The 27,290-nt window shown below is 47.0% G+C and overlaps 1 protein-coding gene across 1 annotated transcript in view; it reads left to right on the top strand.

Annotated features, from left to right (window-relative positions):
* SLC25A43 (solute carrier family 25 member 43) overlaps nucleotides 1–22,056 on the top strand; it is a 42,267-nt gene extending 20,211 nt beyond the window's left edge. Inside the window, exons 4-5 of the mRNA XM_044235124.1 lie at nucleotides 20,464–20,598; nucleotides 21,271–22,056. Coding sequence (XP_044091059.1) covers nucleotides 20,464–20,598; nucleotides 21,271–21,471 — 336 coding nt within the window. The 3' untranslated portion in view covers nucleotides 21,472–22,056. The remainder of the gene's footprint in view (nucleotides 1–20,463; nucleotides 20,599–21,270) is intronic.
* The last annotated feature ends 5,234 nt before the right edge of the window (nucleotides 22,057–27,290 follow it).

Below are 27,290 nucleotides of genomic sequence, written 5' to 3'. Positions count from 1 at the left end.
CCCAGAGCACCGGCGAGGAGGGAGGCGTCTGCCTAACAACACTCTTGTAAAATTACTCTGCCCTTCTCTCCTGACCTGAGCTGGCTTACTCCTTTCACAAGATCTAGTCTGGGAAGCAGAGTGGCCTCCCCGGGCTAAGCAGGCTTCTCCGAGCTCCAGCAAAACAGTAAGAGCAGCCGTGATGGGAGATGACCCCCCCACACACCCATCCCCTCTCCGCAATGGTTGGGAGGGAGGAGGTAGGGGAAAGGGAAAGGAGGGTCCCACAAAAGGCCTCCTGTCAGCCAGGAGAGACGGCAGCTCCTGCTGAGAGGACCCCCCCTCACACACATCCCCCCCCCCCCCCCGCCAAGCTGGCCTCAAGCCAGCTCAGAAACAGGCAGCCCCAGTCGTCCCCTCCTTTCCCCCATGGAGCTGTTGCCTCTTTGGTTCTGACAGCTGGGCTCCTCTGAAAGCTCCAGCGGGCAGACCGGCTCAGCGGTCAAGGGCGTCGGCTGCGGATGTTGGCCCTGGCCCTCCTCCTCCCCGCCCCCGCGCCACGACCCCAGGTGAGCTGCCTGGCCTCTGAGGGCCTCATCCTCCTCGTCTGAAAACCATGGGGACAAGCGTCGCACCTGACTCATACACGGGAGAGAGCGCCAGAGTGGGTTCACGCAGATACAGAGCCGAGCACATGACCCACACTTGATAAGGCCGAGGTGCTAGCTTTATTGTTGCCGAAGCATCTCTTCAGAATCTGATGAGCACCATAAAAGCCAGCCCAGGTGTGCTTCTGTCTCTCTGATTGCTGGAAACACACAAAGGGGCTAGCCAGCCTCACAAAACCTCAAAGGACCCTCGAACTCTCTAGATGGAGCTGAGGATAGCGGAGAGTTCATTACTCATCCGTGCGGCACGCTGCGCAGGCAGGCATTTACCTGGAGGCCCCATGTGCGAGCCCTGCACAGAGCTCTGTGTTCCCAGCCTCCTGAAAACGCTCTTGCAGTCTCTTCCCTCAGCCATCAACTGCTTCCCCCTCCACCAGGGTGACACTAGTGGGCTCCTCGGGGCCACTACTGCTGCCATGACCTCTGCCTGGGTAGCTCCACTCGCCTCCCAATGGCTTCCTCCAGTCTGGCCCAGCTGCACCCCACCCGGCACGCGCACACGCACACCCCACCTGGCTCTCTCTCCCCGCTCACCCCAAGCATAGCTCTAACCTGCTTACCTCCCCACGTTACTGCTACCAGGGTCTTTCTGGGCAGTGAGTTGGTCCTCTGGTCTGCTGAGAGGGGAGGCATATGCGGCCGCAGGAGTGGAGTAGCCGGCTGACAGGTGGCCCATGCTGGGGACCGTCACCCATACCCGCCTGTGCAGACACCCCCACCACGGAGCCAGGGGCGCTTCCCAGCTATGCGAGGACAAGTCCTGGGGGTCTGGGTCTGGCTCTGCCAAGAGAAACTTGGGCCACGTTGGTTCCCAGGACAGAAACGTCCTTTTACGGGGCGCCTGGGGGGCTCAGTTGGTTACCAGTCTGCCTTTGGCTCAGGTCTTGGGATCGAGTCCCACCGACAAGCTCCCTGCTCAGCAGGGAGTCTGCTTCTCCCTCTGCCTGCTGTCCCCCCAACTTGTGCTCTCTCTCTCTGACAAAATCAAAGGAAGGAATGTCCTTTTACTGCAATATGATTGGCCTGTTGTTGTTTGATTATTGGGGATGGGCCAAAAGACTAAAGCTTCCCGCACAACTGCCTTCAGCATATACACCCTCAGATAGTGTGGGACGTGGACAGCTTGGTCCTCAGGCTGTGTCTAACACGTCCATGGAGGATAAACGTTGTTTCCAATAACAAACAAGAGGTTCTGGGAGCGCCTGTTTGCTCCAGCTGGAAGACTCCCCCCACCTCCTTTTCTTTCTTCTTGCCTCTCCTTTTTTTTTTTTTAAGATTTTATTTATTTATTTGACAGACAGAGATCACAAGTAGGCAGGGAGGCAGGCAGAGAGAGAGAGAAGAGGAAGCAAGCTCCCTGCGGAGAAGACAGCCCAACGTAGGGCTTGATCCCAGGACCCCGGGATCATGACCTGAGCCGAAGGTAGAGGCTTTAACCCCCCGAGCCACCCAGGCCCCCTATCTTGCCTCTCCTTTTAAATGCTCTTTTTTAAACCAAGACTTGATTTTTTTGACCAGTTTTAGGTTCAGAGCAAAATTTAGAGAAAGGTACGGAGATTTCCCACACACACCCTGCCCCACCACATACACAGTCTCCCCATGATCAACACCCCCCCAACCATAGGGTTACGTCTGTCACAACTGATGAGTGCACACCAACACATCGTCATGCCCCCAAGCCCACGCTTTCCCCGGGGGCTCACTCACGGGGTCAGACACTCTAGGTTTGGACAAATATATAATGATGTATACCCACCATTCTAGTGTACAGAGAATTTCTCTGCCTACTCATTGACCCCCCCCGACAAGCCCCTTAAAGCACTGATCTTTTTGCTGTCTCCATAGTTTTGCCTTTCCCAGAATATTATATAGTTGGAATCATACGGTATTATATAGACTTTTTTTCTGTTTGTTTGTTTGTTTAAGTAAACTCTACCCCAGTGTGGGACTCGGAACTCCCTGTGTGGGACTCGAACTCAAGATCCTGAGATCAAGAGTCGCATCCTCTCCCAACCAAGGCAGCCAGGTGCCCCCTAAGTATCCAGACTTTCCAGATGTGCTTCTTCTACATAAGAAGATGCATTTAAGGTTCCTCCATGTCTTGTCATGGCTCAATGCCTTATTTCTTTTTCATGCTAAATAATATTTCATTGTCGGGATATGGCTTATGTCTGCATTCCCATACTGACAAAGGACCTCTTGTTGCTTCCAAGCACTAGCGATTATGAACAAAGCTTCTTTAAAAGTCCACATGCAGGCTTTTGTGTGGACTTAAGTTTTCAACTCCTTTAGGCAAATCCCAAGATCGGACTTAGTCAGTGCAGCTACTAAGCCATGTGTAAGGATATGTTCAGTTTTATATGAAACCACCAAACTGTCTTCCAAAGTGGCTGTAGCATTTGGCATTGCCACCAGCAGTGAATGAAAGTTCCGATCGCTCCACACGTCAGCAGTGCTCGGCGGCGTCAGCGTCCTGGATTTTGGCCATTCTAATAGGTGTGTAGTAGTATCTCATCGCTCCTTTAACTTGCATCTCTGTGATGACAGAGTATAAGGAGCATCTTTTCCTATGCTCGTTTACCACCCGTAGATCTTCTCTGGTGAGGTGTCCAGGCCTTAGGCCCATTTTTAAATCGGGTTGTTTGTTTTCTTATTGTTGAGTTTTAAGAGGTCCTTGTATATTTCAGATAATGGTCCTTTATCAGATGCGTCTTCTGCAGATATGTTCTACCAGTTTGTGGCTCGTCTTCACATTTTCTTTTAAAATTAAATTATTCTACCTTCTGCATAGGTCACATGGGCATATGGTAGAAAGTCCATAAGGTGCGAAGAGTGTACGTTGGAAAGGAAGGTTTCCCGGACCTTTGTCCCCTGGCCTCTCAGTTCTCTGCAGACAGCGCCTCCCAGTATCTTGGCTGAATCTTTCCAAAGATGGCCTATGCAAAGACAGACATACATACGCATGCACATTCGTGTTCTGTTTTTAGATCATCAGCGACATAGACTCTTCCAGGCCATTTTTTTTCACCTCCCAATGTATCTTGGAGATGGCACCGTATCAGTCAGCTAGCGATGTCACATATTTTTAAATGGTGACACAGTGTTCCACGGTACCAGGAGTTCTTTCTTTAACCAGCCCCCTCCCCTGTTGGTGGACATTCAGATTAATTCCAGTTTTCTGCCATTACTAACAGTGCCGCAACATAAATCCTTATAACACACACATTGTTTCCCACGTGAATGAATGTTTCTGTAGAATAAATTCCTAGAATATGATTGCTTTGGTCAAAGGGCATATGAGTTTTATGTCTTGAGAAACACCGTCACCTTATGTCAGGGCTCGTGGGAAGAACAAAAAACCTAAAATTTTTCCTCTTTCAGAAGGCCTCTGTGGACCTTCTCGGAGAAATAATCAAGTTCTTTGTTTTGAAATATTTACCTTTCATTTTCATGCACTGCAGATCTGTTTCCTCTTCCCTTCAATATCTATTTTTTTAAAAGATTTTATTTATTTGTCAGAGAGAGAGAGGGAGAGAGAGCAAGCACAGGCAGACAGAATGGCCCGCAGAGGCAGAGGGAGAAGCAGGCTCCCTGCCAAGCAAGGAGCCCAGTGTGGGACTCGATCCCAGGACGCTGGGATCATTACCTGAGCCAAAGGCAGCTGCTTAACCAACTGAGCCACCCAGGCGTCCCGCCTTCAATATCTATTAAGCACATGCTGAGTGCCAGGCGTGTTGGTGGGCTTTAGGATAAAGCCACAAACATGACAGACCCGATTATCGCCCTCCTGGGATTTCTGGTCCTAGAGGCAGGGTTGGGGGAATACACATGGCAGAAATAGTTATGCACTAAATCATGAAAAACTGTGTCACGTGCCATGATGGGGAAGCATAGGGGGGCCAAAAGTGTTTATCAGACTCCTGACTTAGTCTGGGGGGGGACTCTGAGAAGCTGTCCCTGAGGAAGGGGTATGTATTCTCTTTTTTTAAATACTTTGTTTATCTGAGAGAGAGAGCACAAGAGGAGCAAGGAGGGGCAGAAGGAGAGGGAGAAGCAGACTTTCCGCTGAGCAGGGAGCCTGATGTGGGACTTGATCCCAGGACCCCAGGATCATGACCTGAGCTAAAGGCAGATGATTAACCAACTGAGCCACCCAGGCGTCCAGCAATGCGCATTCTGATCACTAAGAGAGACTTAGGCAGGCAGAGGAATAGCCAGGCTGGAAGTCCTAGAGGCAGGAAGGACCTTGGAGGACCTGCAACATGGATCAGAGGTGCAAGAAAGGCCTTCAGGGCATCTGGTTCCACTCTTCTCACTTGACATGTGAGAAAACCAAGGTTCAAAGAACTTCGGGAGCTGAGCAAGGTCATCCAGAGAGGGGCAGAGCCAGACCGAAGAGCTGGCTTCTCTGGATCTTTCCAGACGGTGCCATGGCTGCATGCTCATCCTGGACTAGATCGGCGGGGAGGTCAGTTGCTCGGGCTTGTGTGGAGGGAAGATGCCAGCAGCCTGACATGTTTTGTTTCTCTTTACTAGTAAGATACAGTTTGGGCAAGTCTCTTGTGCCCGTCTAGTGGGTTGGTTTGGTCTTCGACACCCTCATCTCTTCTCCAAGTTCAGATAGTCAGTAACAGTGACATTCATCATGATGGTCGCTTTTGTAGCACTTGCTGTACGTCGAATGCTGTTCCAGGCACTTTACATGTATTTCATTTAATCTGGACAACAATAAGGTCAATATTCTGATTATCCCCATTTTACAGATGAGGAAACTGGGGCTCAGAATGGTCAAAGTGTGGGCTCCAGGTCACAGCGCTGGCGAGCAGCCCGTGTGCCGTCAGTGTCAGCAGTGGGCTGATGGAGCCAGGTCTGCACACCAGAAAGCACAGGCTCTGGGGCTGGGTCCCCATCATGATGGTTCCGAAAAGCTTCCCGTTTCAAAAGCCTCATAAGCAGCTGAGGGTTGAGAAGCTCCGATCATTAGCATTCCTTCTTCCTGTGGGGGCAGCTTCATCTGGGCAGCAATCACAGAATACCATACACCAGTGGCTTGAACAACAGACACTGCTCACGGTTCTGGAGGCTCCACTTCTGGAGGGAAGTCCAAGATCAAGGTGCCAACAGACTGCATGTCTGGTGAAAACCCCTTTCCTGGCCTGTGGACAGCCACCTTCTTGTCGTGGCTTCACACGGTGGGGGTGAGAGGGATCATTTCTCTGGTGTCTCCCCTCATAAGGGCACCAACCCCATTCATGAAGCCTCCATCCTCACGACCAGTAATAATACCCCATAATGAATGTTGGCGGCCCGTAAACATTGTCCATAGCGGGGGACAGCCAGGAATCCGTGCTTGCCTTTACAGTCATTTAGTCTGACACCAGCAGAGTCATTTATTCAAAAATACCATGAGTTCCAGAGCACCTGGCTGGCTCAGTCGGTGGTGAAGTGCGTGACTCTTGATCTCAGGGTTGTGGGTTCAAGCCCCACATTGGGTGTAGGGACTACTTAGAACACTTTTTTTCTATCTTTTAAACAAATACCAGGAGTTCTGGTCTTAGCCTAGAGAATTCATTCAGGGTCCACGCTGTGGTAGCCACATTCAGTGCTGACTGTCATCGGCAAGTGTGTCAAGGGCTAAGAGTATTCTCAGTCCTGGGCAACAGAAAACAGTGGAGCTCAGTGGAATAGAGCTTGATTCTGAGTCTGAGAGACCCAAGTTCAAGTTGATGCTTTGTCTCATGTTCTGTGATTTTGGGAGAGTCATCCTTTCACAGACTCCATTTTGTCATCTATAAAATAGGGCTGCGAGGATCCTACTACCTATTTCACGAGGCTTTTGTGAGGATTAAATGAGATGGTAGGTGTCACGTGCTCAGTATAATGCCTGACCCTGAGCTCCCGGGAAACATGACTCATTTTTTTTGCTTCATTACTGTCTATGTGGCTTATTTGAGACTGATCACAAGTAAACAGCTGTATTTGGGAAAAGCTATTGGTGACACTGAGGGGAATTTGATTTGACATTTGACAAGTGCCTGACATGTGAGATGAAAGGTGTTAGATCCTGAAGAGGTAGGACAGAAGGAAGGCCTAGTGCCTGATCCCACAGGCCAGTGGGCCACCAGCCCAGATTTGTACTCGTATAACTCACACTAGGTCGACTGTACCAGAGCAGAGGTCCAAACAAATAGCAAAGAGAGCACAAGACAGGGATAGAACCTCGACTCAAACAAAGAAGCTACAAAATAATTAACAAGGCAATGAAGGAAATGGGAACACTGATCAGATACATGATATTAAGGCATTGTAATTTTTTAGGTGCTGTAATGGTGTGATTATATATATTTATATATTAGAGAAGAAGCCATTATGTTTTAGAGAAACACAATTAAATATCTACAGATGAACTGAAATGATGTGTCATAGGGGTAGAGATGAAAAGGGATTGGCCATGAGTTGCTGATTGTTGAAGCTGGGTGAGGGAACTTGGTGTTCATTTCACCCTTTCTGTATACGTTTGAAATGTTCTACAATAAAAAGCTGTTTGTTTGTTTTTTAAGTAAACTCTAGGCCCCGTGTGGGGCTTAAACTCCTGTCTCTGAAATCAACAGTCACATGCTCCACTGACGGAGCCAGCCAGGCGCCCCTACAATGAAGGTTTTTTTTTTTTAAATGAGAGGTAAGGGGGTATGAGGATGACTCAGTTGGCTGAGTGTCTGACTCTTGATTTCGGCTCAGGCCATGATCTCAGGGTTGTGAGATCTAGCCCCATGTCTGGCTCCACACTGGGCATGGAGCCTGCTTGGGATTCTCTCTCTCCATCTCTCTCTCCGCCCCCTGACCCTGCTCACACATGCACAAGCATCCTCTCTCTCTTTCTCATTCTCTCTCTCTCTCTCTCTATATATATATATATATATATATATAAAACTATTAAAAATTTTAAAAATTAAAGATTTTCTCTCTTCTCCCTCTATCCCTCCCCACCTCTCAAAAAGAGAGTGGGGGGGCACCTGGCTGGCTCAGTCAGTGGAGCGTGCAACTCTTGATCTCGGGGTTGTGAGTTCAAGCCCCATGCTGGGTGTAGAGTTTACGTAAATAAATAAATAAGTAAACAAACCAACATTAAAAAATCATTTTTTTCCAATTTATTTATTTTCAGAAAAACAGTATTCATTATTTTTTCACCACACCCAGTGCTCCATGCAAGCCGTGCCCTCTATAATACCCACCACCTGGTACCCCAACCTCCCACCCCCCCCCCCGCCACTTCAAACCCCTCAGATTGTTTTTCAGAGTCCATAATCTCTCATGGTTCACCTCCCCTTCCAATTTACCCAAATTCCCTACTCCTCTCTAACGCCCCTTGTCCTCCATGCTATTTGTTATGCTCCATAAATAAGTGAAACCATATGATAATTGACTCTCTCTGCTTGACTTATTTCACTCAGCATAATCTCTTCCAGTCCCGTCAAAATCATTTTTAAAAAAGAGAGAGAGAGAGAAGGAGGGCAAAAGAGAGGAAGAAGCAGCCGGGAAACAGGTAGTTCCAATCAAAATCCAAAAAAGTTTCAAGATGAGGTGGCAGCTGACCCGACCCTGGGTAACTAGGATTTTGCACAGCTGAAAAAGTCGTTCAGGAAATAACAAGTGTGATTGGATGTAGGTCTCCTGGGGTGTGGGGAGATGTTAGTCGTGGTTCTCTAGAAAAACAGAGCCCATAGCATATGTATATATGTAGAAAGAGAAAGAGATTTCTCTTAAGGAATTGCCACACACAGCTGTGCACAGTTCAAGTCCAGAAGCTGACTACTGGCAGAATTCCCTCTTCCTGGGGGGTACCCCAGTCTTTTCTCTTTAGGGCCTCAATGAATTAGGTGAGGCCCACCCATGTTATGAAAGGTAATTTGCTTAAACTCTAGTGACTTTTTTTTTTAAGGTTTTATGTACTTATTTGACACAGAGAGAGACACAGCGAGAGAAGGAACACAAGCAGGGGAAGTGGGAGAGCAAGAAGCAGGTTTCCCACCAGGCAAGGAGCCCTACGTGGGGCTCAGTCCCAGGACCCCAGGATCATGACCTGAGCCGAAGGCAGATTCTTAATGACTGAGCCAGCCAGGCGCCCCTAAACTCTAGTGACTTAAATGTTAACTCCTCTGACCAACAGACACATGAAAAGATGCTCCTTTTCACTTATCATCAGGGAAATGCAAATCAAAACTATAATGAGGGGCACCTGGCTGGCTCAGTGGGTAGAGCATGCAACTCTTAATCTGACAGTTGTAAGTTTGAGCCCCACATCGGGGATAAAGATTACTTAAAAATAGAATCTTTTTTTTATAAAGATTTTATTTATTTATTTGAGAGAGAGACAGTGAGAGAGAGCATGAACGAGGAGAAGGTCAGAGAGAGAAGCAGACTCCCCGTGGAGCTGGGAGCCCGATGCGGGGCTCGATTCCGGGACTCCGGGATCATGACCTGAGCCGAAGGCAGTCGTCCAACCCACTGAGCCACCCAGGCGTCCCACTTAAAAACAGAATCTTAGGGCGCCTGGGTGGCTCAGTGGGTTGAGCCGCTGCTTTCGGCTCAGGTCATGACCTCAGGGTCCTGGAATCGAGTCCCGCATCGGGCTCTCTGCTCAGCGGGGAGCCTGCTTCCCTCTCTCTCTCTGCCTGCCTCTCCGTCTACTTGTGATTTCTCTCTGTCAAATAAATAAATTAAATCTTTAAAAAAATAGAATCTTAAAAAAAAAAAAACTACAATGTGGGACGCCTGGGTGGCTCAGTCGTTTAAGCCTCTGCATTCGGCTCAGGTCATGGTCCCAGGGTCCTGGAATGGAGCCCCACATCGGGCTCTCTGCTCAGTGGGGAGCCTGCTTCCCCACTCCCTCTGGCTGCTGCTCCAACTGCTTGTGCTCTCTCTCTGTCTCTCTAATAAATAAAATCTTTTTAAAAAATAAAAAAAATTTTAATTTAAAAAATTTTTAAAAACTACAATGAGATATCACCTCACGACTTTCAGAATGGCTAAAATCAACAACACAAGAAACAACAGGTGTTGGCGAGGACGTGGAGAAAGGGAAGCCTCCTGCACTGTGGGTGGGAATGCAAACTGAGGCAGCCACTGTGGAAGACAGTATGGAGGTGCCTCAAAAAGCTAAAAATAGAATTACTCTACAATCCAGCAATTGCATTACTGAGTATTTACCCTAAAAATACAAAAACACTAATTCAAAGGGATACATGCACACCTGTGTTTATTGCAGCATAATTTACAGTAGCCCAACTACAGAAGCTGCCCAAGTGTCCGTTGATGAATGAGTGGATAAAGAAGAGGTGGTATAGATTTACAGTGGAATATTATTCCACCATCAAAAAGAATGAACTCGGGGCGCCTGGGTGGCTTAGTGGATTAAAGCCTCTGCCTTCGGCTCAGGTCATGATCCCAGGGTCCTGAGATCGAGCCCCGCATCGGGCTCTCTGCTCAGCGGGGAGCCTGCTTCTCCCTCTCTCTCTGCCTGCCTCTCTGCCTACTTGTGATCTCTGTCTGTCAAATAAATAAATAAATAAATAAAATATTTTTTAAAATGAACTCTTGCCATTTGCAATAACATGGATGGAGCATAATGCTAAGCAAAATAACTCAAAGAAAGACAAATACCATATGATTTCACTCATACATGGAACTTAAGTAAGAAAACAAACAAGCAAAGAGAAAAAAGAGAGTCAAAGCAAGAAACAGCATCTTAATTCTAGGGAACAATCTGATGGCTGCCAGAGGTGAGGAGGAGGGAGGAGGGGGGCGGGAGGGGGCACAGGTGATGGGGATGAAGGAGGGAACTTGGGATGAGCACTGAGTAATGCAGAGAAGTGTTGAATCACTATATTGTACACCTGAGACTAATATTACACTGTATGTTAACTATACTGGAATTAAAATAAGAACTTAAAGTTAAAAAAATATTAAAAATGTTAATCTCATCTTTAAAATACCTTTACAGCAACAGCTAGACTGGTGCTTGACCAAATATCTGGGTACCACAGTCTAGCCAACTTGACACATGAAACAAACCATCACAGGCCGATAGTGGAAAATAATACTGGGAAGACTGATGGGCACCAAACTAGAGAGAGTTTTGAATTCGGTTAGGTTTTCTCTTTGGAAAACTTTTCTTAGAAAACTGGGAGTTGGTAAAGGTTTCTTAGCAAAGCCGTGACAGCAACTGGTGAGTTTGGAACAGCAGCCGGCTGCTGTTTGGAGGGTGGGCTGGAGAGGGCAGAGACTGGAGGTGTGCGGATGGGTAAGGCAATCGTGTCGATTTCTTTGAAGAGGTTTGCAGGGACAGGTTGTGTAGGGCTTATAACCTTCCAGTGGTGTGCTCGAGCCAGCTCCTGTGGGCCTAGGAGAGCTGATTGTAAAGTTGCAGGCAACCCAGGAGCTGGCGGGCCTCACAGATGGTAGCTTGAAATCAACCATGTGGCAGTACTGACATCACTGAAATTGGCAAATATGACCACTCCGGGCTTTTTTCTCCCCAGAGAATCAGTTGTTAAATATTTACCACTACATTACCATCACAGCTTATAGGTAACAGTAAGAAATGTAGATTTTATTCTAAGTGTTCTATAAAGCCATTAAAGTATTTTAAGCAGATGAGTAAAAAGATCTGATTTTTTTTTAACTTCTCCGGCAACTTCTTTAAAAAAGAGAATGGACTATAAAGCGGCCAGGCGAGGAGTCTCAAACCCTTTCTGTCCCAAGGAGACCAAAAGGGAGCTGAATAATGGTCCATGTTGACAATGATGGTGGCTTGGCAGTGAAGGTAGAGTGAAGCAAAAACATCTGGAAGATGGCTGAGGTCCTAAGGTTGAACATAACTGGCCCTTGATTCATCACAAGTTGATTATAATTGCTCTGTTAACTCATGTCATTTGCTTAATGTCTTTTTGTTCTAGTTGTGGGGCGTAGACACAGCATTACAAAATGATTACCTTGACCCATAACTCAAGGTTTTTTTTAGTTTTACTGGAAACTAGCAGAAGATAAATCAATCATATGATCTCATAACAGAATAAGAAAGTTTATTTCCTGCATGAATATAATCTCTTTTCAATATGTCAGTCTTACAGTAGCAGGAGGAACTTCAAGTCTTATGATTAGACAGATTCTTTCTAAGGGGAAAGGAAGCTTTTAACATCTGTTTGGCAATGGTTCTTCATCGGCGGGGTAAGAAGGAAAAGAAGCCAGGTTTCAATAGTGTCCGGGTAAACATTTTAAAGTAAGACATTCACCAAAGACCCCTGGCCATTTTGTCTCCTGAAACTCCAGGTTGGGAGACTCAGCTTGTCCATTTCATGTTTTATTTTTCATACTCTGATCTGTACTTGACTGTTACTATACCCCAAAGGGAAGGGCTAACCCAGAGGTTCACACTTCACCTTGACATAGGACTGTATATGATTGAAGCATAGAATGTTGATCCTTCAACAGGGCACCTGGCTGCCTCAGTCGGTAGAGCTGTGTGATCTTGATCTCAGGGTTGGGAGTTCAAGCCCCACATTGTGTGTAGAGATTACTTAAAAATAAAATCTTTAGGGGTGACTGGGATACCTTTAGGGGTGCCAGGATGCCTTCCTTTTGGCTCAGGTCATCATCTCAGGGTCCTGGGACGGGGGCTCCCTGCTCAGCGGGGAGTCTGCTTCTCCCTCTGCCCCTTCCCGCTTGTACGCTTTCTCTCTCCCTCTCTCAAATAAAATCTAAAAAATAAATAAATAAAATATTTCAAAAAGAAGAATGTTGATCCTTCGAGCTGGATTAAATGATGAAAGATACAATGATCTTTCATATAAAATGAAGAACTGTGGAACTTTATTAATTTGCCTGGCACTAAAATTATAATAACAACCCAAGGTTCAGTAAGAAAAGGAATGATATAAATAGCAGAAGGCATTATCCTCCCCATTTTTGAAATGAGGACATGGAAGTTCAGAGAAGTTAAGGAACTTGCTTTCCATCACAGAGCTAGTGAGTGGAAGAGATGAGGTTGATTCAGATCCAGGTCTGTGTTATGGTAAAACCCATGCACATGACCTTGTGCTCCACACAGGCTTTCACAAATTGCTCAGCTAGATGAGAACATAGGACCCGGAAAGTCTCTGTACTCTGCTGCCCGTCATTAATCCGGTTTCAGTCACATATAATAAAATGGAATATCCTCCCAAGACTTCATAAGCTAGGCTTCACTAATTTAAATTAGCCTCCCCCCAGACACATACATACATGCTGGAATCACTGACATTTTTCTGTATTGTTTATCACATGCCCTTATGGTGAGGGTTCACAGGAGAGGCTAGAGTCTGACAAGGAAGAGGACGACTGTCCTTTTGCCAGCAACAGGTGGCAGGATGGGGTGTCCTGCGAGGACACAAGCTAGGTAGGTGTCAGGTGCGGCATATATTGTCATTTTATGTCTTTGAACCTAGAGGCCAAGGTCAGGGAGTCACTGGGATGCAGGGTCCCGGAGGGCAGAGCACCTGGCTTTTGTCCCTCTTGGTCACTCTTCCTCTCAAGATCTTGGGTTTCTATCTGTAAATAAAGTCACTGGATTGGAATATCTTTTTAAAAGGATTTTTTAATAAAGATTTTATTTTTTTGACAGAGAGATCACAAGTAGGCAGAGAGGCAGGCAGAGAGCGGGGGCGGCGGGGGAAGCAGGCTCCCTGCTGAGCAGAGAGCCCGATGCGGGGCTCGATCCCAGGACCCTGAGATCATGACCTGAGCCGAAGGCAGAGGCTTAACCCACTGAGCCACCCAGGCGCCCCAAGGATTTTATTTTTAGGTAACCTCTACCCCCAGCACGGGACTCGAGCTCACGACCAAGAGATCAAGAGTCTTGTGCTCCACCAACTGAGCCAGTCGGCTGCACCCATTGGGCCGGAATATCATAAGGTCCCTCTCAGATCTGAGTCCGTGGTTGGGGATTCAGGGTTGTCGGGGCCTGGAGTCATGAGACCCAGGACCAGAACGAGAGCAAGAAAGGGCCAGGCTTCATAGAGCCAACAAAAATCTATAGTCCACAAGGCCTGACCTTCCTGGTAGTGCATTTCAGTGATTAACATTGAGTTTTCATGCTACTTCTCTGGTTGCGATGTGTTCATACATTCTACAGAGTTTTATGGATGCTGGAAAGAAGAAAAGCTGAGTAAGACATGGTCCCAGCTACCAGGGATCACGGTCTCTTGAGGGAAAGAACATGAAACAACTAATCAGATGAAACAGAATAAAATGTGTTATTGCCGAGCCAGATGACCTTGATCGAATCACTTAGCCGGTCCCCCAGCCTCGGTCTCCTCACCTGGACCAGGCATACAAGCAGTCAATAAACATCTAAGTATACGAGAAGCAGTAGCAACATTATTGTGGCTATTCTGTACTCCGATGCCATCACTTCTTGGTCAGATAGAACTATATACACACTGTTGTTGCAAAGAGAGAAGAAATCATGCAAAGTTTGATCCTCGTTTTCTGAAAAGAGTCTATACCATATCATAAAGGCTTTGGCCCAGTTTTTATAATTCATGCACAGCATTATGTCAGAATGCTTTTAAAATTCCAGACCACTCCTGTACTGAGCATTTCAGGCATTTACTCAGCAAACCATTCGCTGAGCACCGGCCACACGCCGGCTGCTGAGGAAGGCGCCAGAGATCCGGAAGTGAACAAGACCAGTCCTTACAGAGCGCACAGCCCCCTGGGAGAAATAGACATGTGAGTCAGGTCTGGTTCCATTACAGTGCGAAAGGGACCTCCTGCAAAGGGCTGTCCATATTCACTGTCTCCAGTCTTTCTCTTCTCATCTCCCTTGAATCATTTCAGTCAGACTTTTGCCCCCACCATTCAACAGAAACTTCTCTTCCTAAGAGAAGCTGTGACCTCCCTGTCTCTAAATGTAATGGTCGGGACTCAGTTCTCATCTTCCTTGGCCATCAGGAGCTCACCACTTCCTGTGACACACTCACTGCCGAGCACTTGGCTTCTTGGCCGGTCCTCCTCTTTGCCTTGACTTCTAAATGTTGGGGTATCCTTGGGCTCGAGCCCTAAGTGATCTCATCTAGTCTCCTGGGTTTCAATACCATCTCAGTGTTGAGGATTGTCAAATTAGATCCCCAGCCCTAACCCTCTCTCCTGGGCTGCAGACTTGCATAGCCAACTTCCCATTGCCATTGAGATGTCAAAGGAGTGTCACACCCTTGAACTCCTGATGTCTCCTCCACCCACCCTCCAAAAAACCCCCTACTTCTCCTGTGGTTTTTCCCATTTGGTTAGCAGCACTTCCGTCTACCCAGTTGCTCAGGCCAGAAACGTTAGAGTCATTGACCCCCACGACTAGCGTCCCAGTCCAAGCTACCATGCTTTCTTGCCTCACTTCCTCCTCATAATCTCCTAACCAGTCTCCCTCAGTCCTTCTACCCTTTCCTCCAGCCTTCAGTCTTCTCCACACAGCAGCCAGAGTGGTCCTATTAAAAGGTAAACTAGGCTCCTTCACTCTTCTATTGAGAACCCAGCAGCATTTCCCATTCTCACTCAGTAATTCAAGTCAAAATACAGCGGCCTACCAGCCTTACAGGGTCCAGTCATATGTGGTCTACTTTCCTGATGCCTTGTCCGGTCACTCTCTCTTTTGTTCATCCCATTCCCACCATACTGGCCTCCTTATTGTCTAACACCCCAGGCCTGCTTCTGCCCCAGGGCCCTTACAGGTAACAGCACCATTCACTTCCTTCAGATCTTCACTCAAAGGCCATCTTCTTGGTGAGTCTTCAGGGACCACCCTACTAAAAACTTCAGCACCCACCAGGCACTCCCTGGATCTTGGCCCTGCCTTGATTTTCTTCAGACCAGTCACTGCCTTTTAGTATTTGGTATAAGTATTTATTTCTTTTGCCTGTTCCTTCCCCACAACTAGAGTTTCAGCTCTGTGGGAACAAGGGCTTTTTGTCTGTTTGGTTCACTGCTGTATCCTCAGGGCCTGGCATATACTAGGTACTCAGTAAACATTTGCATGAATGAAAAGTCTTCAGAGGGGATAGTGGGAGGTAACAGAAGTAGAGAAATATTGCTATGGAGTGCAGGGGGTGAACGGTGCTTTCAATGCTAGGAAAATTGTCATTTAGGGCCTTGTGTATCATTCTGAGGATCTTGGATTTCATCCTATAGGTGGTAGAAAGTCTGTGAAGGAGTCAGTGGTCCATGCTGAAATGTTGGAGATGCATTCTAAATGCACTGGGAAGGACAGGAGTGGGTCACGGAGACCAGTAAGAGACCGTTGCAGTGACCCGCGCTTGAGGTGGTGGTGGTAGCCTGAACCAAGAGAGAAGCAGTTGAGAACACAGAAAGGGGATGGATCAGAGAAGTGCAGTATTTAGAAGATCAAATTTGTTGCTGCACTTGATGACTGAGTGGCTAGGGCAGTAAGAGTGAGCGGCGAATGAGGGAATCCCGGGTTCCTGGCTTGGGGCAGCAGGTTGAATGATGGTGCCATTTACCGAGCTAAATTCAGAAGAGGGGCGCGTGGGTGGCTCGGTCCATTAAGTGTCTGACTCTTGATCTCGGCTCAGGGATTGATCTCACAGACGTGAGTTCAAGTTCCACATTGTGCTCCAGGCTGGGTGTGGAGCAAGCTGTATTGCTAGCTAGAAATACAGAAGAAAGAATAAATTTGATATGGTCAAGGTGAAAGGCAACACTCAGTTCTAGGTGTGTCAAGTTTTGAGAACCTGTGTGCTCTCTGGGTGGAGATACTTGGTAGGCACCTGGATGCTTGATTCTGGGGCTCAGGCTGGGAGGTCAGGGCCAAAGAGAAAGATTTAGAAGTCATCTACCTGTAGATGGTGTTTAAAGCCATGCGATGGTAGAATTTCCTAGAGAAGTTGTATAAATTGAGGAGGGCAAAAAGTCGCTGGTTATCAGTGCCAAACACTGCCCCAAAAATCCAATAAGAAAAATATCCTCCCACCAAAAAACCCCATCTACTGGATTTTCCAGGTAGAAGGCTGTGAGTGAATATACTTCATTTATTCCAATATTTCTTGAATATCCACTACCTGCTGAGGATACTAAAGATACAGTAGTGAACCAAACAGGCAAAGAAAATGCCCTCTCCCACAGAGCTACAGTTCTAGTTGGGAGGAGTAGACAAATAAGAAAAGAAATAAGTGAATTATACCAAGTCATAAAAGGCCTGAGTGCTCTGAAAATAAAAGAAATTTTTAAAAATTTTTAAAAAGAGGGACGCCTGGGTGGCTCAGTTGGTTAAGCAGCTGCCTTCGGCTCAGGTCATGATCCCGGCGTCCTGGGATCGAGTCCCACATCGGGCTCCTTGCTCGGCGGGGAGCCTGCTTCTCCCTCTGCCTCTGCCTGCCATTCTGTCTGCCTGTGCTCGCTCTCTCACCTCTCTCTCTGATAAATAAATAAAATCTTAAAAAAAAATTTTTTTAAAAGAAAGTTGGGGATCCAAGGCACGCCTGGCCAGTCAGCAAGCAAAGTAACGGACACAGATCCAGACTGCAGTGAGGAGAGCAGTGATGGGGAGAGAGGAAGTGGAGTCAGCCGGAGTCCAGTAAGTTTCCAGCCTCTTTCAGTAAGTGCAAGCGAAAAGGGAAGCAGGTGTCCTCTAACAGATAAGTGGATAAACACACAGTGGTACATCCACACAATGGAATAGTACTCGGCAATAAACAGGAAGAAACTATTGACAAACACAATAACATGATGAATCTTGGAAGCATCACGCCAAGTGAAAGAAGCCAGTCTTGGGGGCACCTGGGTGGCTCAGTTGTTAAGCCTCTGCCTTCGGCTCAGGTCATGGTCCCAGGGTCCTGGGATCGAGCCCCACATTGGGCTCCCTGCTCAATGAGGAGCCTGCTTCTCCCTCTCCCTCTGCCCCTGCTTGTGTTCCCTCTCTCACTGTCACTGTCTCTCTCTCTCTCTGTGTCAAATAAATAAATAAGTCTTAGAAAGAAAAAAAAAAAAAGAAAAAGAAGCTAGTCTCAGGTGCCCGGCTGGCTCAGTTGGGAGAGTGTGCAACTCTTGATCTCAGGGTCATGAGTTCAAGCCCCCCATGGGGTGTAGAGATTACTTAAATAAATAAAACTTGTAAAAAATATTTTCAGAAGCCAGTCTCAAAAGGTTTTGTGCTGTTGGCTTCCATCTGTATGACATTCTCAAAAGGCAAAACTGTAGGGACAGAGAGAAGACCAGTGGCTGCCCAGGGCTGGGAACGGAGGACACCTGGGCTGCAAAGGGGCAGCTCATGAGAATGGCGGTGGCAGAAGGAGCAGATCTGTGTCCTGATTGTGGTGGTGGTCAGACAAATGAATACATCTGTCAAAACTCCTAGTTCTTGACCCCAAAACCTGTTAATTTTACTGTATATTAATGTGGGGATAAGGGGCTGGACTATATCTGAAGAGCAAAGTCAAGATCAACACAAGAAGTTGTTTTGAAGACGCAAGAGGAACTTGAGTTTATTCATTTGCTAAGGAGGAAAGTCAGGTCTCTTGGGAAGGGTACCCAGCAGGAGTTCAAAGGTATGAGATCCAGGGCACTGGTTGGAAGAAAAGATGTTTATGTGAAAAAGCAAAAGTGGAGGCCCTGTACAGTCTGTTTTCTCTATGAACCAGGAGAACAGGTGATGTACTTAGAATTGAGGACCAGATGCAGGGTGCCAGGCGTCAAGGGCTGTGGGAAGGTTTCGCACCGCCGCCTTGAGGAACAGCAAGGATGCTTTGAAGACTCGGTTCACAGTACAAAGGCCCAGCAGAGGCTGGCAACCTCGAAGCTTTGGTGGTACCCATCTGCCCCTTTGCAGATTCATCTTCAGTGGCTTGGGGCAGAGAAGGGATGTGTGGGTGTGAGGGGCTGAAGGACAAGGAGCACAAAAACCTGGGCAGGGATTAGAAAAGGAAGCCACTGAAGCCAGCAGGGAACTGTGGCCTGGGGGAGACAGGAGGGGGCAAGTGCCCAGGGCCTTAATGATCTAACAGTGATAGGAACCAGCGTGGGGGGGTGCCGGTGGGTAAGGACACTGTAGTGCCGGGGTTCAGAAGTTAGCATTTCAGAGGTGGGCATGGAGGACTAGTAACATTAGGTAAGGGGCTATGTTGCTATTTAGCACACTTTATTTTTTTAAGATTTTATTTTATTTATTTGAGAGAGGGAGCGTGCACAAGGAGGGAGAAGGGCAGAGGGAGAGGAAGAAGCAGGCTCCCTGCTGAGGACCCCGGGGATCATGACCTGAGCCAAAGGCAGACGCTTAACGACTGAGCCACCCAGGCGCCCCTATTTAGCATACTTTCTATGTGATAGTAATAGCAATGCTAGCTCATACCTACTGACCCCTACCACGTGCCTGACACGGCTGATTGCTTTACATGCATATCTCATTAATTCTCACAGCCGCCCCAGGACGCAGGTACTGTGAGTAAGGAAACTGAGGCTCAGGAGGGTTAGGTAAGTGCCCAGGGTCCCATGGTGCATACATGAAGCAGCCAGAGCTAAACTCTGACTTATCTGACTCTAGAGGTTTTGCTTTCTGGACTGTTAGACTACACTGCCTCTCCCACATGCAACAATGTGTTGCTGTTGTTGCTGTTTCTTTAAGTAATTGCTACACCCAACCTGGGGCTCGAACTCACGACCCTGAGATTAAGATTCTGACTGAGCCAGCCAGGCGCCCCTCCCACGTGGAAAGTTCTGATTCCACTTCCCTAGAATGCTGTTTTAGTCTCAAGCAGACGTTTCAGAAACAAACCAAAGTATATGAGAGGCTTTGTGTGACCCTGACGCCATTCCTCAAAGCCAGCTCTAAGGGGCTGTCCCCCTCCCCCTGGGCAACAGATGTCAGTTTTATACAGAGATGGTCTACTGAAAAGTGCTTTCATGTGATCCCAAAACTGGTTTCTACCAAAGGACAAAAATGTTCCTTTCAGAGATGGAGCGTGTTGGTGATTGGTCAGGATAGTTATGTGAGTCATGATGAAGTCCGTGAAGTGGCCGAAGTTGTGGGTGGCCAAAGAGGCGTAAAAGTAAGGGTCACTGAGGTTGAGGTCCAGAAACTGGGTGTGGGATGGGTTGTCTTATAGATGCCAGTTCCCTAAGCCGTTGGTGGCTCTGGAAGAGGGGGAGCCACCAGGCCGCGAGGTCTCAGATGAACAGAGAAGACTTTCAGGAGGTCAAGAGATGAGAGCAGCAACAAGGAGTGTGGTCAGGGATGGGAGCCCCAGCCGGGAACTTGGGGCATGACAGGGAAGGAATTGGGGTCTGGGGACAGTAAGAGGGAGCTAGAAGAAGGTTGCCATCACTCTGCTCATCACCCTGGGACACCTGGGATGTGGGAAAATGAGCAGCCCATGCGTGACAGCTTCATGGAAGGGCCATCAGCTAAGACAAGGAGACCAGGGGAGGGACTTAACCTTAACCTTAAAAAAGGTTAAGGGCACAGGAGAACGTTTATCATGTCCAGAGGGCATAGGTGGGGAAGCGACGGTCCTAAATGGTTGATTCCTTCCGAGCAAAATAAGCCCCCAATTGGGTGATCCCCAAATAGGGTGACACTCCTATTGTCCTGACTTGGCTGTGCATTACTCTTCATTCTGAGCCCATTGAGCAAGGGCCCTGTGGCAGCCATTCTTGGCGGGCATCTCTGCAGGATGCATAGCAACCAGCGCCCAGGCTTGAGACCTGGGCTTCCCGGACTAGAACATTTCTTTCCTGGTGATGCAATCACCACATCCCCGTCTTCTGTATTTCCTGCCAGGCTCAGAGTCCACACCTTCCCCACCGTGGAGGAGTAGATGTGCGTTTCTCAGGAGCGGTGGACTGCTTCCGGCAGATAGTCAAAGCCCAGGGGGTCCTGGCGCTCTGGAATGGACTGACGGCCAACTTGCTGAAGGTGAGAGGGGCCATCAGTCCCTTGCTTCCCTGCCTCTTCCACTTCTAGCCCTTTCCCCTGCCTCTCCCCTGCAGGCTGCCTGGGGACACCCCCCACCCCCCTCGCCATCTAGCACTGACAGTCGCACAAGACCCATGAGCACAGGCTGGTGACCACCCCTGAGAGAGAGGGACCCCTGTGCAGTGGTGGGGCACCAGACACCCCATCCCAGAGGAGCTGAGTATTTAGTGTAGCGGCTCCTGACATGGGGGTTCGTGGACCTCTAAGGGGACCATAATCTCCTAGCCTAACATTGTATGCAAAAAACATGTAGGTATGGGCATGTGTGCATCTCTCTGGGGGAGGATGCATAGTTTTCATCATATTTCCAAGGAATTTCATGCCCCTCCCCAAAAAAGGTTAAGAACCCTGGGCTAATCTTGCACAAATGTCAGCTTGTCCTCGGCATATTAATCCGGGCCATGCTTCCGCAGTGCATTCCCTTTAACCGCTACTGTTCCTCTTCCCTGACCCAAACTGTGCCAGCCTTCATTCTGCCGTCTTCCCTGATTCCAAAAAGAATGATGTTGTGTTGTTCCCAGCCTTTCTCTCAGTTTACCCCAGTCCAGGTTGACTGCAGATACACTGACCTTATTTAAGATTTTAACATGATCTTCATTTGTTTTTAAACAGATAGTTCCGTATTTTGGAGTTATGTTTGGCACCTTTGAGTTCTGCAAGCGGATCTGTCTTTACCAAAATGGTTACATTGTGTCTCCTCTGAGTTATAAATTAACCCCTGGGGTGGATCAGAGTTTGAAGCCCCAGGAATTGCGGGAATTTAAAAAGTTCTTCAAAACCGGACAGCTTAAGTCTAAAAAACCAACTCTGTAAAACTGACCGGAACAAGAAGTGCACTGACCGAAGGCGTGTTACAATCATAAAAACCTCATAACTGTGCGTGCGCAGAGTGACCAGAGGAAACTCCCGTCTGCCACTCTTGGAAATGGGAAGATTTCACCACATACCAGCTCCAAGCTCCAAACGCACGTCCTGGTGCCCTGGGAAAGCTTCCCAGCACAACCACTGCATGGTGGCAATCCACCAGATAGCTCCACAAAACACAGCATTAACAAAACGTGCGATTTACACTCTGTAAACAGGCAACTTACACAACACCAAAGAAAGGCAATGGCCATGATCTCCAAGTGAAACGTCGTTGAAGCAACTGAGCAAATAGCACATCAGGAGCTCAGCCACACAGTCGCAGCTTGCACTGACCCACACTGGCCTCGCGCTGCTCCATTCCACCCAAGTCTTCCCAGCACACTTGTTCTGAAACTCCTAATGTTAGCTGACTTCTGAGTGTGCACACTATAGTGTAAATTATGCCTTATTGGAAACTAAATTAAAGGGGCACCTGGGTGGTGCAGTCAGTTAAGCGGCAGCCCTCAGCTCAGGTCATGATCTCAGGGTCCTGGGATGGAGCCCCGCGTAGGAGCAGGGAGCCTGCTTCTCCCTCTCCCTCTGTGTGTGCTCTCCCTCTCTCAAATAAATAAATAAATCTTTTTTTTTAAAGAAACTAAATTAAAACCTTTAACATTTAAAAGTCCTCACTCTCTCGTGGTGGAACCATCCTTCTTTCTTTAAATCTGAAGATGCTGTAAATTTGAGATGCTTTAAACCTGAAGCATCTCAAGCTTACAAATTTCAGGAATCTTTTTTCAAGCCAGTTGTTACTGTGACCACTTAATTAATGACCCCCAAAAGACCTCCTTCCAATTGAAGTCATGTACAGTTGACGTGGCCTGAATTCTCTGCCTTTCTAACTTGCTTTGCAAGCCTACCCTGAAAATAAATTATTTAGTCAAGTTATTCTCACAAAATGTCCCAGTTGCCTAGAAAAGGATCAAATAGAACATCTGACATGCATATCCAAAAGAGAAATGGAACTGAACAAAAACACTTCAGGCTGATCATCTCTACTCTTTGAAAAAATCGAATTTTGGATTGTTCCACCTTGAGAACTCCTGTCAAATTTACACAACCTCACTTTCAAATAGTGCCTTCCTATGCATTAAAACACAGTAATAGTAAATCGTTAATTTACACACACACACACACACACACACACACACACACACAGGTTTTCAGGATGCTCCACGTATTTTTCCCTGTGAAATTTGTTTTCCAAAGAAAAAGGTTGTTTGGTCATTTGTTACTAAGGTGACCGGAACAAGAAGTGCACTGACCGAAGGCATGTTACAATCATAAAAACCTCATAACTGTGTGTGCGCAGAGTGACCATTCTATTCTATTCTAGCAAAGGAATAGCAGTTAATACACACAGGAAGGTCTCATCTGTAACCCAAGCTGTTACAGTGGGGAGGGTGGCAAATTCTTTACCCACCGCTAATAGTCCTGTTTATGAACTCTTCATCTTCCTTGAGGTGAACAATGTTTTTTAAAGTTCTGAAATCTGTAGGTATATATATATATATATATATTTATATATATATTTTTTAACTAGATCTAAACTCCTAGCCTCAGGTTACTTACATCATGTTAATATCTCTGTGTATTCTTCCACCCATGTTATGAGATGGCTAGCCACACTCTTGCTACTGTAACACACAGGAATGTTTTCTGAGCTATAGTTTTGGCTTTTTCAATAAAGTTAAGTGAGGAAAAGGAATGCCTCATTTTTCTTTTTTTTTTCCTTTTTTAAAAAGGTTTTATTTATTTATTTGATAGACAGAGATCATGGATAGGCAGAGGCAGGCAGAGAGAGAGAGGGGAGGAAGCAGGCTCCCTGCTGAGCAGAGAGCCCAATGCAGGCTCGATCCCAAAACCCTGGGATCATTACCTGAGCCAAAGGCAGAGGCTTTAACCCACTGAGCCACCCAGGCACCCCTCATTTTTCTAATTTTAGGATAGCTCTTAAAACTCTGGGGTTTTGGGGGGGGGAGGGGGCTCCTGGCTGGCTTAGTTGGAAGAGTGTGCAACTCTTAATCTTAGGGTCATGAGTTTGAGGCCCATGTTGGGTGTAGAGATGACATAAATAAATAAATAAATCGCTTTAAAAAAAAACCTCTAGTTTTGTTCCAAAAATAAACTTTCTGCTTATTTTCATTTTCTCAGGGGGTGTGAAGGGAGCCTTCTGCTTTTCGGCTTTTGTGGCTGACAGTGTACACCAAGCTGGACTAAGTACTTGAGGAGGAGGATTAAGAAGTGTGATGCAGGGACACCTGGGTGGCTCAGTGGGTTAAAGCCTCTGCCTTCAGCTCAGGTCTTGATCCCAGGGTCCTGGGATCAAGCCCCACATCAGGTTCTCTCTCTGCTCGGGAGGGAGCCTGCTTCCCTTCCTCTCTCTCTGCCTACCTCTCTGCCTTCTTGTGATCTCTGTCTGTCAAATAAATAAATAAAATCTTAAAAAAAAAAAAGAAGTGTGATGCAACATTACCCAGGAGAAGCGCAGTCTTAATGACAGAACATCCCTACATATAAGAAATGAGTCTGATTACAAAGCAAATACAAGCAAAGACATGATAATGCAGTAGCAACTGTCTATAACACTAACAAGGGGCTCCCTACCGAATCAGTGATTACAGGGATCATCAAAGGGGTGCCTGGGTGGCTCAGTCGGTTGAGCGTCCAACTCTTGATCTCAGGTCAGGTCTTGATCTCAGGGTCGTGGGTTCAAGCCCCACGCTGGGATCCACAATGGGTGTGGAGCCTACTTAAAAAATAAAGAAAACAAAAAAGAAAGGAATCATCATAAGCAAAAAGAGCTAGTGATGAGTCTTGAGCTAAGTTTTAAATGAAAAGAAGGGATATTAGTTCCTTGCCCTCATAGAGCTTATATTCTAGAAGGATGACAGTTAATAAGGTAACCTGCGAGTCAGGTAATTATAAATTGTAATGTTATGAGAGAAACAAACAGGGCAGTTTATCAGAGGATTATGTGGGAGTGAGGGAAATATTTGAAGTCAGGGAGTCAGGGAAAGCTGCTCTGAGAAGTGACATCAGAGATGACACCTGAAAGATGACAATGAGCCAACTGTGCAAAGAGCTGGGGAGAAGAGCATTCCAGCAGAGGGAGCAGACCGTGCAAAAGGGCTACGGGTAGTGGGAAAAGACTGGTAGTGTGCGCGAGGGAGAGTGTGTGCGAGATGAGGCTGGACAGAGGGCCAGATCATATGTGGCTGTCAAGACCATAATAAGAAGTTAGATTTGGGGGCACCTGGGTGGCTCAGTGGGTTAAGCATCTGCCTTTGGCTCAGGTCATGATCCCGTGGTCCTGGGATAGAGCATTGGACTCTCTGCTCAGTGGGGAGCCTGCTTCTCCCTCTCCCGCTGCCCCTCTCCCCGCCACTCATGCTCCCTCTCATTATCTCTTATGCGCATGCTCTCTCTTTCTCTCTCTCAAATAAATAAATAAATACTTTTTTTTTTTTTCCAAAAAGTTAGACCTTATTCTAAATGCAGTCAGGAGGCATTGAAGGTTTTTATGTACAAAAGCAATATAATCTGATTTTCACTTTAAAAATATCCCTCTGGTTGCTGTGTGGATAATAGAGCAGAAGGAAGAAAGGCTGTGAATGGGAAGACCAGGTAGAAGAGACTTACAAAGTCCAAGTAAGAAATGATACCTTCAGGGTCCCTGGGTGGCTCAGTCGGTTAAGCGTCTGCCTTTGGCTCAGGTCACAATCTCAGGGTCCTGAGATCAATTCCTGCATCAGGCTCCCTGCTCAGGGAGGAGCCTGCTTCTCTCTCTGCCTCTGCCCCTCCCCACAATTTGTATTCTCACTTGCTCTGCTCTCTCTCTCTCTCTCTCTCAAATAAATAATCTTAAGGGAAAAAAAAAACCTGGATGTGAGCAAGACTGTTCCAGAAGCTGAAGTAATAACAAGAGCCTAGATATAAGAAGATTGGCCAACAAACGATAAGCATTGTTTTCTCCTCAGTGACCTCACAGCAAACACCACCCTTCCATACCACAAATGCAAGCCAGGTCAAAAAACCAACAGTGCTTTTTCTGGGTACCTCTTAGACACTCAAATCCTGCTTAAATGGTCTCTGGTCTAGTTACCAGATTACAGGTAGGGTCCTCGCCTGGGACTGAGAACTGGCTTACTGCCCTACTTAAGCAAGGTTGGAGTGATTTGTCCATTAAAACTCAGAGTAGGTCAGGCACCTCGGTGGCTCAGTGGGTTAAAGCCTCTGCCTTCAGCTCAGGTCATGATCCCAGGGTCCTGGGATCGGGGTCACATCGGGCTCTCTGCTCAATGGGGAGCCTGCTTCCTCCTCTCTCTCTGCCTGCCTCTCTGCCTACTTGTGATCTGTCAAATAAATAAATAAAAATCTTTAAAAAAGAACTCAGAGTAGGTCAACCTAAGTTAGTATTTTTCTTCATACTCTTTTAATCCTTTATTATTATTTTTTTAAGTGCGCTCTGTGCCCATTGTGGGGCTTGAACTCCCAAACCAGAGATCAAGAATCACATGCTCTTCAGACTGAGTCAGCCAGGCGCCTCGTGTTTATTTAGTATTAATAAAATCTAACATGTACGGAACACTCACTATGTACCAGACTGTTTATGCATACATTATCTCATTTAATTGTCCCTAAAAGGCAGGCAGGGACAAGGGGGCCCGCCCCAAAAGGAAACCACCCTTCCAAGGATTTTACACCACCCTGGAAGGAGCCTGCCACCCTTTCCCACGTGATAGGCAGGTGACAAAAACCTGATTGGGTGACAGGTGCATGAGAGTTAATCAGATTAAAACAGCCCATCTGCAAGCCCCCCCACTCCCCCCACACCCCGCAAAAAAAAAACCCAGACTTAGAAACTCCGGTGGCAGTCCTCTCGGGTCCCCTTCCTCTTCGGGAGCTTTGTACTCTATCACTCAATAAACTTGGCTTTGCTGCCCACCACTCTTCATCTGGTCTACCTCTTCATTCTTCCAAGCGGCGTGAGCAAGAACTGTAGGCACCAAAGGAAACGAAATCCTGGAACACTTGGAATCATAGGTACTATTCTCACTACCATTTTACACTGGAAGAAATGACGTTTGGAGGGTTTAAGCAATTTACCCAAGGCCTGACAGCAAGTGGTAGAGCCAGGATTTGAACTCCCGCAGTGTGTCTCCAGAGCCCACCCTCTTGACCACTGGGCTAAATTACCTCTCTCCTCCTATTTGGCCCCAGATTCCCAAATTCAGATGCTCAAAGCCATTCAAATTTATAGAGATACAAAGAATACATAAGAGGCACAGACTGCTTCATAAGAATAAGAATAAGATGCACAGAATCTTAGAATTGGAAGGGTACAGAACTCTTCCCAGTCAACGCAATGATCTCCTCTACAGTGTCCCTAATGAGTGGTCCTTCTGCCTCAGCTCTTAACATCTCCAGCAATGAGAAGTTCCCCCACATCATAAAGCAACCCATTCCACCTTTAAGTAGCCCGTATTTTAGAAAGTCATTTCTTGTTCAGCTGAAGACTACCTTCATGATACCAGCAGGTGCTGACTATTCATACAGAATGTCTAATTGTCTTCTGGCAATCCTTCAATTATGAACACAGTTGTTTGTTTGTTTGTTTAGTTTATTTAAGTATTTAAGTAATCTCTACACCCAACTTGGGGCTCAAACTCACGATGCCAAGATCAAGAGTTGCATGCTTCTCCCACTGAGCCAGCCTTGTGCCC

This window comes from Neovison vison, chromosome X (genome assembly GCF_020171115.1).
Source record: "Neovison vison isolate M4711 chromosome X, ASM_NN_V1, whole genome shotgun sequence".
Lineage (NCBI taxonomy): Eukaryota > Metazoa > Chordata > Mammalia > Carnivora > Mustelidae > Neogale > Neogale vison.
Note: the sequence above shows the minus strand (reverse complement) of the source record. Positions and strands in the feature narration are given on the sequence as shown.